General features: G+C 30.5%; 1 protein-coding gene across 1 annotated transcript; it reads left to right on the top strand.

Annotated features, from left to right (window-relative positions):
• Positions 1-1,865: 1,865 nt before the first annotated feature.
• Positions 1,866-5,432, top strand: LOC145062933 (putative ethanolamine kinase). The gene is made up of 11 exons (XM_079010523.1): positions 1,866-2,095; positions 3,324-3,415; positions 3,494-3,600; positions 3,702-3,807; positions 3,906-4,028; positions 4,109-4,200; positions 4,335-4,419; positions 4,498-4,603; positions 4,689-4,755; positions 4,826-4,918; positions 5,070-5,432. The coding sequence occupies exons 1-11, from the start codon at positions 1,962-1,964 to the stop codon at positions 5,187-5,189; spliced, it is 1,125 nt and encodes a 374-aa protein (XP_078866649.1). The 5' UTR covers positions 1,866-1,961; the 3' UTR covers positions 5,190-5,432.
• Positions 5,433-10,213: the final 4,781 nt, after the last annotated feature.

Raw genomic sequence — 10,213 nt, 5'->3', positions numbered from 1 at the left:
AAATCATTTGATTGGAAATGTAAATGTAGTCATGAAATGCGCCTGCTTAGTCAAGATTCCCCTAATAAATATTTAAGTGCATTACAAAGTTGTACATGTATGAATAATGTCCTTTCGTAGGTTATGTTTTGAAGAGAAACAAGAATGAATCTCATAAAAGTCATTAATATCAGTAGGAAATGATGTGAGATTTGTTGTAAATGAGTAAAGGGAAAATGAATCAGGAGGGTAACCAACTGTTGCGTTTGTTCTCATTTGGTCCCTTTTCTTTTTTTTGTACTCAATATACCATCGAACTTGTTGTCTGTGTTCACCATAACCCTTTGACCGGCTATCACAGGTCAAAAGCCGGTCAAAAGGGCTATGGTAAACATCAACAACAAGTTCGATGGTATATTGAATACAAAAAAAAAAAAAAAAAGGGACCAAATGAGTACAAACGCAAAAGTTAATTACCCTCAAAAGTCATTTTCCCTTTTTTCATCGACAAATATCCACAGATACACAAATACATACTTTTTTTTTTCTCTTGTGAGACAAAACTACTTAAATTGAATTGATGTCTACACGACTAATCGACTACATATGCTCAACATTTGATTGTGTTTATCAAGCTACTTTAAAGTGTTGTTTTCTGGATTTAACGAAAAACGAGCTCCGCTGGAACAAAAGCATCGATAAACCTAAAATTAGGTATTTTATTCGGTCAAACATAAATACCAATTTATTTTTTTAAGTTTATTAGTAAAGTCGGCAAAATTCCTTCGGTTATAACTTCTTGTCCATTCGTTAACATGTTGGAATCATATTTATTTTATAATTTAATTGGTGGTGTGAAATATGGTTGAGAAAAACGTGGTTAGTATTTAAAGTTGACCAAGATCCAAATAATTGAAATCTAAATTAAATAAAAGAAATGTAGAGATAAATTTGGACCCTAGAATTAATAATGATAGAAATATCTATATTTTCAAATATTCTATTTATGAGAATATCTTGTTCAGATTAACACTATGATCACATTGTTTTTATGATTCATGTAGCGCATAAAAAATTGGACTAACAATAGTTCTATTTATATATTAAACTAGTTCTTGCGTAAATACAACACAGAAAATATTAAATATTAATGTATTAAAATTAATTTTTCGTTTTGACGAATATAAATTTAAATAAAAATAAAATAATATTCTTTCATATTCACTTATATGTGACATATATAAATGCCTATTCTATGTGATTTGTGAAGAATTTATCGTTAGACGTGTCGTGTATTCCAACTAGTAACGTGATCCACTTAGCTTGACATTGTTACACAACCATTATATTTGTTGGCTCAAAATCAAACATCAAAATCAAACTATTTACATAAAAAACAAAATAATGTGTTCATTCAGGATAAAATCAAACATCAAAATTAAGTTTTTAGCTTTTAAGACAAATCCAAATTAAGAAAAAATCTTGTTTATGGACTATGGTATAAAGTTTTTATTATAAACAAAAATCTTTTAATCTAAAAGTTACTTCAAATAACTTGTAGATATTTTAACATTAGTTTTTATGCAATTTTACATTTTTAAAAACTTTTGGTTAGTTTGCCAAACACTTTTACACAAATAAAAATTTAAATAAAAGTTTAAGCTTCCAATTTCCAAACATGTGTTCAACTTTCAGCTATCAACTTATAACTAGTTTTTTTTTTCCAAACTATTTAGTTTAGTTTTGCGTTTTGCACATTCATAATGAAAGGACTAAAAATAGTTTAATTTTAACTTTAGGGGTGTATATGAAATATACATTAAATTGTAAGGGCAACTATTGTAAATTATCCAATGGAATGTTATAAAAAAAACAGCCCCCCTGTGTGTGATGCTTCGCAATCTATGTAACCCCACATTTGAATTTCTTCACACCACACGCAGAAGCATCGGAGATTTGCAGAGGAGAAGACGGTGGTAAGCATGGGTGCAGTGAACCTCTTGAACGCCATGGAAGTCTCGGATGAAGTTCGCAATGGGTGTGACATTGAGGTGGTTCGTTCTTCACTCGCTGTCGATCATACCCTTCCTTTGCCGGAGATGAAACCTCAACTCGTGTAAGCTCTCGTGATGCATTTGACATGATTTGAGCTTAATTTGATTATGAAATTAATGAATGAATTCACTCCATTTCTGTTATGTTTTATAAGAGAGAGTTTATGATGTAAATCGGCGGAAACGTCCATGTATTATATGATGCATTTGACATGATTTGAGGTTAATTTAACTATAAAACGAACGAAGAAATCACTTCAGTTCTGTAATTTTGTTAAAGAGTTAGTATGTAATTAGCGAAAGCGTCCATGAATTCTGGAGACGATATAACTAGTTTCATGTCTGAACGATTGCTATGAAAATCTGATGTTTTAGTAATTGACAATACTGAAACGTTAATTGCTAGGAAAGCTGTATTATCGTTTTACTGATTCTTAAATTAATATCTAATTACTTTGATCTGTCATTGTTTCCCCAATTTGGACGTGAAAGATGAACTAGAAACAAATTTAAGTTTAACTAGTTTCATTTCTGAATAATTGTTACGAAAACCTGATGTTGTACTAATTGCAAATTATGTGAAAGTAGTTACGTTGATTGCTAGAAAAGCTGTAAACTGGAGCTTGTGCTTGTGCTTGATTCTGGAATTGTTCTATCATATTCATTGTACTAAACTGCAATTTGTTATTTCAAATTCTTGATGTGAAATTTTTTTTCACCCTGATTCCTACTGAAACTGTAAATCGGAGCTAGTGCTTAATGCTGGACTTGTTCTATCATATTAATTACTTTAATTTGCTATTGTTTCCCAACTTTTGAAGTGGAAAATGATTAAATGAAATAGATACTAAATATATATGAAACAAATTGACTCATTCTATGCCCCCTTTTGTCAACTAAATTGATAAAATAGAACACGTTTGCTGATGTTTCTCCAAGTCTTGATGTGGAAATGACCTAGTCCTATTCCCCTTTGTTCAACTAAATTGGTAAAACATAACATATCTGCTAATTCCTTTTCCATTATATCGATTACTTTAATTACTAAATCTCAATTCACTAATGTTCCCTCCCATTTTTTATGTTTAGGAGAAACAATTTCACATTCAACTCAAGTAAACTGATAAATCAGAACATTTTTGTGAAGGAAAAAGGAACCTAGTTAATTATTTATTCTACTTATATGAACACTCTTCTATCATTTAAAAGCCACATCAATTTCCCAATAACAATTTAAACTTAGCATTAACTCCTCTAATCTTATTATGTGATTGAATTTGACTTTGTCAGAGAACTTTGCAAGGATCTTTTCAAGCAGTGGTCAAATTTAGATGAATCACACTTCTCTACTGAGAAAGTTTCTGGTGGCATTACAAATCTTTGTAGGTATCTTTAACAAATATGTATTGTACACATGTATCTATTATTCATAATCATATTTTTGTAATTTGTTACTATAGTACTTAAGGTATCTGTAAAAGAAGAAAATGGGAATTGGGTGCATGTAACAGTTAGATTATATGGTCCAAATACTGAATACGTCATCGATCGTGAAAGAGAACTACAGGTTAGTAATTACTAATTAGCATCTGACTTTTGAGACATAAAATTAAAATGCAATATATATTATTTTTTTCTACATTTTCACTTTGTAATTCATATGAATAGGCTCTTCATCACCTCTCAGCTGCTGGATTTGGTCCCAAATTATTAGGAGTATTTGAAAATGGAATGGTGCAATCCTTTATACATGCTCGTACTCTAGAAACAAAAGGCAAGAAACAAATTATAATTATAATATCCTAATAATGCTATAATTGGTTAAAATTTTCAAAATATAATTTTTTTTTTTTTCAAATATGTATTTTACAGATATGAGAAATCCAAAGTTGGCAGGTGAAATTGCAAAACAACTTAATAGTTTCCATCAAGTAAAAGTTCCAGGATCCAAGGAACCCCAGCTGTGGAATGACATTTTAAAATTTTATAAAAAAGGTAATTTTTTTTATATGTATATTTTTCTCTTTTTGTCATTATACTATCTATAAATTGCTGAATTTTGTTTTTAATTACAGCATCCAAGCTTACTTTCGATGATTGTGAAAAGCAGAAAAAATACACACAGATTTCATTTAAAGAAGTTGAAGCCGAGATTCTTGAACTCAAGGTAGCTTATTTTATCTTTTATAACTAATAATCACATAAAGTTATAAAAAAAAATCTGTATGTTAAACATCAGTTTTGAAAATTTAAAAGAAGTAGAGTTTATTTTTTTAGAAATGTTTGGTGATTATGAGACAGGAATTGACAGGTCATCTTAAATCCCCTGTGGTGTTTGCTCATAACGATTTGCTTTCTGGGAATCTTATGTATAATGATAATGAAGGTATCTTAAAATTATATTATTATTTTCATAAAATAGTTTTCTAATCATTTTTTTTTTTAAATTTACCTATTGGAACAGAGAAACTTTACTTCATAGATTTTGAATATGGATCCTACAGTTATAGAGGCTTTGACATTGGAAATCACTTCAATGAATATGCTGGATACGAATGTGACTACACATTGTACAACATCTTCCTTATTTTAAATCAATAAATATAAAACTAGTTTTATATTTTTATGTGGTGATTAACTAATTATGTAATGTAGGTACCCAAATAAAGATGAACAATATCATTTTTTCAAACACTACTTAAACCCTGAAAAACCAAATGAGGTACAAATTTTCAAACTACAATGCTACAATAAAGAAATAAATAATAACCAACATTTAAATATAAATTTAGGTTTCGGATAATGATGTGGAAACACTGTATGTGGAAACTAGCCTTTATATGTTGGCTTCTCACTTGTATTGGGCTTTATGGGCTTTGATCCAGGTAGTACTCAAACCCTTCTTACTTTCCCTAATCCATATTCTATAATCCATAACACGTTTCTTTACACATAAATATGTATGGATAAAAAATGTAAGTAAGTTATTATTATGGCTAAGGGTTAGTGTTAATGAGTTGATATATTATTTGACAGGCGAAAATGTCACCGATTGAGTTTGATTATCTTGGTTATTTCTTTAAGAGGTATAATGAATACAAGAGGCAAAAGGACGTGTGTTTTTCTCTAGCAAAGTCTTACAATTACAAATCTTGATATGAGACATCCATGTAAATGTGGGCTTTTGGAAAAAGGGAGTTTTTTTAGCTTCTAAATATTCAAAACCTGATAAACACTACGAAATTCTTTAGGATTTAGAAGAAATTAATGGTTAATAAAACATGGAAAATAGTGTAAACTTCATTTGTAATCATGAAATCTATATGTGATCGATAAAATATGTTGGTTGTAATAGTTGTGTGATTTTGAATATAAAATACTCTATTCCCTATTTTCTTATTATTTTATGTTAGTTAATTTGATTAACATTTGGAATAACAGACAATAAAACGTAAGACTAGCTTCTTATTTATTGCCTTTTGGTTGCCTTTCAATATTTTTGAGTGGTTTGATATTCACTGATAGTACTTTGAATCTTCGGTTACGATTCTATAAAATTAAAATTTAGATGAGTCTTGAGTTTTGAAGATTCATAGTATTTGGATTATGAGGTTTCATAGTATTGAAGGTTTGCATGAATCTTGAGTCTTGAAGATTCAAAATAACATTTACATATGTTGGATTGTCGTAAAAATAAAATTAAAATGATCAGAAATGAAAAGTTGAGATTGAATGTGAAAATATGTAGATATTTGACGCTATTTGTAAGAGAGAACAAAAAAAAAGTTCGAACTTTATACTTATATGTGTATTAGCAGATGTAGATTTATTAGATAATAAGTTTTATCCAAATAAATCATAACATCCTATAAAATATTGACATGTGGTAAATTCTACACTAAAAAAAATATTTAATCATTGTTTGAGATAAAACTTAAAAGGATGTGAGGGTTAGATAACTTAGATTGCAACTTGCAAGAGATTGACTATTGTTTCTGTTATATAACGTTTCTTGTGTGAATAATTCATTAAAACCCACCAATAATAATGAACGTTAAAAATTATAATAATATTTTCTAAATTTTTTTGATCATTTTTAAACGCGGCCCACTTTCCTTTTTTTCTCACCTTTTCATTTTATAAGAATTTTTTGTGTACTTATCTTTTCTCCTATTTAAGTATTAATTAAAACATCATAATTAAAGATAAAATTTTAAACATGGCAATACTTTTTTCATTTCAGAATATGCCGCTTTAATAATGACAAACTATTTGAATAAACATGAATACTCTTACGGTGAAAGAACTATTACGTGAGTGCATTTTGACAATAAATCCTACAAAATGATATACCTTTTTAACGCGTGAGTTATTTCATGAGTTCAAATTTTGTAAAAAGTGTCATGATATTTTATTTCATATGTGATTATTTTTATGATGACCATTTTTTTAAAACTTGATTAGTTCCATAATGTTTTTTAAGACAAGCCACGTTTATTGTGATAAGTTTTAATTTGTAGTCGTTTAAGTATATATAATATATAATAGTTTATACAAAAAATTGTAAAAGAAAGTAGAAGGTAGGGCCACTCAAATCATTAAAGCGGGTTCCATTGACAAAGGAGTTTCTATTTATATCACAAAATTGATATTATAGAAGCAACATAGATTTTAGAAGGTTACATACTTCCATTTTTTTTCAACTATTATGTAATGATCATACACAAGCAAACACAAAATTGATTATTAATGATAATTGGGATATATAAGATATATCTAGATAATCATCTATGATCAAGACAAATTACCAAACATAATTATGATTAAATTAATGTTCTCCAGCACAGTTAAAATTGTTACCTTTATTACTTAATCTAAGATCTGATTAATCCTAACTCTAACAATTTAATGATCATAAACTATTAGGTAAACAAGTTCATGCAATTCAAATGGTCATTAAACTACACTTAACCTGAATCAAAGCAACATGGATGCAAACTTTAACATGTTAGGTAATGATAATCAAACACATGCATTAACCAACTTCATAAATTCCAAATATAAGAAACTAACACATAGTATTAGGGTTCATCTACACTAAACGAAAGCCTAACGATTAGCTACTTATAGCAGAAAATAAGCACACAAAAACATAAGACTTTGACATAGTTAATCTAATGCAAACTGAATGTGATGTGTAATCTTCAAATCTTCAATCTCCAAGCGTTCTCTCTTCCAAAGGGTTGTTTTTCGCATACCTCTGGCCTCTCTAGAAAATCAGATCCAACCTTCCAAATTGATTATGGAAGGAGTATTTATAGTTTTTCATAAAATCGTACCTCACGTCGTGAGAATTAAGGTCGCACGTTGTGAGCTTAGATCAGTTTGCGTCTAGTAAGGAAACTACATTCCGTGTAGTTATCTTCTAGAAGAATCCTCCTCACGAAGTGAGATTACAATGCTCACGTCGTGAGCTCAGTTATTGTGCATATCGTTGAGATTTTTCCTCTCGCCACGCCATGGGGCTCTGAAGCCACGTCTTGGGACTCATATTTTCATTGTTTTTCTTCCTTTTAAGCTCTGTTTATCTCCCACCTTCAGCTCCAGTCTTTCCAAGTTCCAGTATTTGTCAGCTTTGATCATTTTCCTTCAAGAATGTCCTATTTGGCTGTAAAATGTAATTCAACTCAATAAGTACCAAATATCATTGCTTTTAACCAAATTATAGCTTAAAATATATTAAAATAATGCCTAAATATATGTATAAATATAGCAATATCAGTGAATGATATGGGAACTTCTAGAGATGCATGATAGTGTGTAGGCTAAGGATCTTTAGGAGTTGTGTATTAGAATTGCCTGATATTTATGATGTCTTGTTGCCTGTTGGATCTACTGCTCAAATATTGCTTGCTTTGTGCTATGTGAACCTATATTGATATTAATTAACTATTAAACGAATACGTAAGGTTGCATGCCACAAGGATTAATTAGTTTTAAAATGCTTGATTTAGCATTATTGTGCAACTCTTGTTTAAGTCCACCGTTGTAGTGTAGGATCTTTCAGCTGAAAGATTGCTTAATTATTTTTTTGCATGTAATCCTATTCATAAGATAATTAGTTGATATTGGTAGAAGTTTCTTCTGTGACTGATATCAGGGTGAGGTGGGACTTCCTAGTGACCTAGGAAGAGTGTTAGAATGTGCTCGTGTAGGCACTTGCGTAAGAGAAGTCTTGGAAAGAGAATCTAGAAAGATTAGCAATGTGTATTTTTTTCGAGCGTGGGTATATGTGATTTGATCGGTTGGTTGTGGTCTTGAGTAGTGACTTGGGAACCTTGAGACAATTCTTGGGATGAATACATATATATATATATGGAAGGTAGTATGGGCACAATACTACCGGAAACGCAGGATCCGTACGGGGATCAAGAAGAGTTGAAAAGGTTATTGAGGAGCTGGTTGAGGGTAAATAAAATGGTTTGTCACCATGATTAGTTGCATTATGTTTATGTCCTTATCAATCTTTCAATTATGGTTGTTCAGGATGAGGACGAGTCTGGTAATTGTTCGGACCTTAGTATCCATGACAGAGTGAGTTTGAATGGTGCAGACCGGTGTGAGTTAGTTGAGTCGAAGGTCTCAAGGGCCTTGTTCAAGTAGAACCAGACTGAGTCATGGGAACTCAAGTAAGAAGTGATTGTGGTAATCGACTCGAGGATTGTAGCCTGAGGATGGGTGGTCGGGCGATGGATTGGGATGTCATTTTCTACGACAGTGTTATATTCCTTCAGCCTCCCGTGTTGGAAGGGAAGAGAAGGAGAGAGATCGGGCATATGATTTCAGATTTAGGATGTATTCCCAACACGAGACTAGTGAGCGGATACAGGTTCAGGCACCACCGAAGTGAGATATTAAGGCTTTGGATAATCGTTTGGATGGTTTAGGTAGTTGCGGTTGACGCAACGAGTATGGTATGGATACCTTGAGATATTTTAGTTGTGGACAAGAGAGTCATTTCTGTTAAGATTGTAAAATGAGAGATCAAGGATATGCTTTTTTTTAAACAACTTAGGTCAAGTTATAGCTGATTGATTCTGGTAATCAGGAGAGGTGGTTTATACAAAAGAATAAGTAAATTTGTAAAATAAACAATGTTTCATCCAACATGTAAAAACAAAGTTGGAACAAATTTGTAAAATTTTTTGGGGTTAAATTGTAAAAAAAAGAGAAGAAGTTAGTAACATGTGTCGTGCAAGTGATATCCAACCTTGCTGAGTTGATACACCAGATTTTATCCTCATGTGGTGCGTGAGGTTGTGAGTGAGATTCCTTTAAACTATACTTGTAAGGAATTCCCTAGAAATTCCTATGGGGGTCTGGATTTGCCTTGTAAATGAGGTCGAACCAGGGGTGCTCCCTAGAATATTACGAGTAAACTTAATCTTAATTTGTTTGTCGTTTAAAAAAACATGTGTCGTATCTATTATAACAAGTCTTATGGATAATTCATGACAATTTTTATGATTGATTATCCCTTAGATGTAATAAAATACATGTGTATTTTAGAGAAATTTGAAATATTTTTTGATTATGATAATTTTTTGTAAGCATTTAAGTTTATTTGTTAAATATATATAAAAATGGCTAAATATGTACAATTTAAAAGTTGGTTACCCTCACAAGTTTAAAGTTTAAAGGTTGATGGAGATGGAAATTAAAAAAAAACCCTTTCATTGTTGGTCATCTTGTCTTTTTTTAACATATATAGGCTTGTTGGCCAAATGTTTAAAAAAACCTAAATATATCTTCTTTTTTAACAATTCGAAAACCTTATTACACTCACAAGGCATTATCTCTTTTGTTTATTTGGAAGAGCTTGAACCATATGTTCTTTGGTTTTAAATTTTTTTTTGAAACGACAAATAATTATATTTTTCTCTTCTCCTTAAGATTGAACTCAAGACCTTCTAGTTAGTTGTTAATTTAAACCCTCCATATAGTGGGTTAGCCCCAACTTGCTTTTGGTTTTAACAAAAGAACAATATTTTAAAGTTGGTATGACTCAAATGACCAAAAGGGTCAGATTTCATGTAAACTGTTACAAGCTTGGTTATTATAAAAGACAAAATAATGCAAAACTGTTTATTATGAAAGACAAGATAAGACACAACACAACA

The sequence above is a fragment of the Lactuca serriola genome, chromosome 7 (assembly GCF_051521515.1).
Source record: "Lactuca serriola cultivar US96UC23 chromosome 7, Lser_US96UC23_V15, whole genome shotgun sequence".
Taxonomy (NCBI): domain Eukaryota; kingdom Viridiplantae; phylum Streptophyta; class Magnoliopsida; order Asterales; family Asteraceae; genus Lactuca; species Lactuca serriola.
The sequence above is the reverse complement of the archived record's forward strand: the minus strand, read 5'-3'. Positions and strand labels throughout refer to the sequence as shown.

What these genes read in the sequence shown, in the direction of transcription:
- LOC145062933 (XM_079010523.1), top strand. Translation starts at nt 1,962, where the DNA reads ATGGGTGCAGTGAACCTCTTGAACGCCATGGAAGTCTCGGATGAAGTT. An exon ending in GAGATGAAACCTCAACTCGT is followed by an intron (nt 2,096 to 3,323) that starts GTAAGCTCTCGT and finishes TGACTTTGTCAG; the next exon opens with AGAACTTTGCAAGGATCTTT. An exon ending in CCGAGATTCTTGAACTCAAG is followed by an intron (nt 4,201 to 4,334) that starts GTAGCTTATTTT and finishes ATTATGAGACAG; the next exon opens with GAATTGACAGGTCATCTTAA.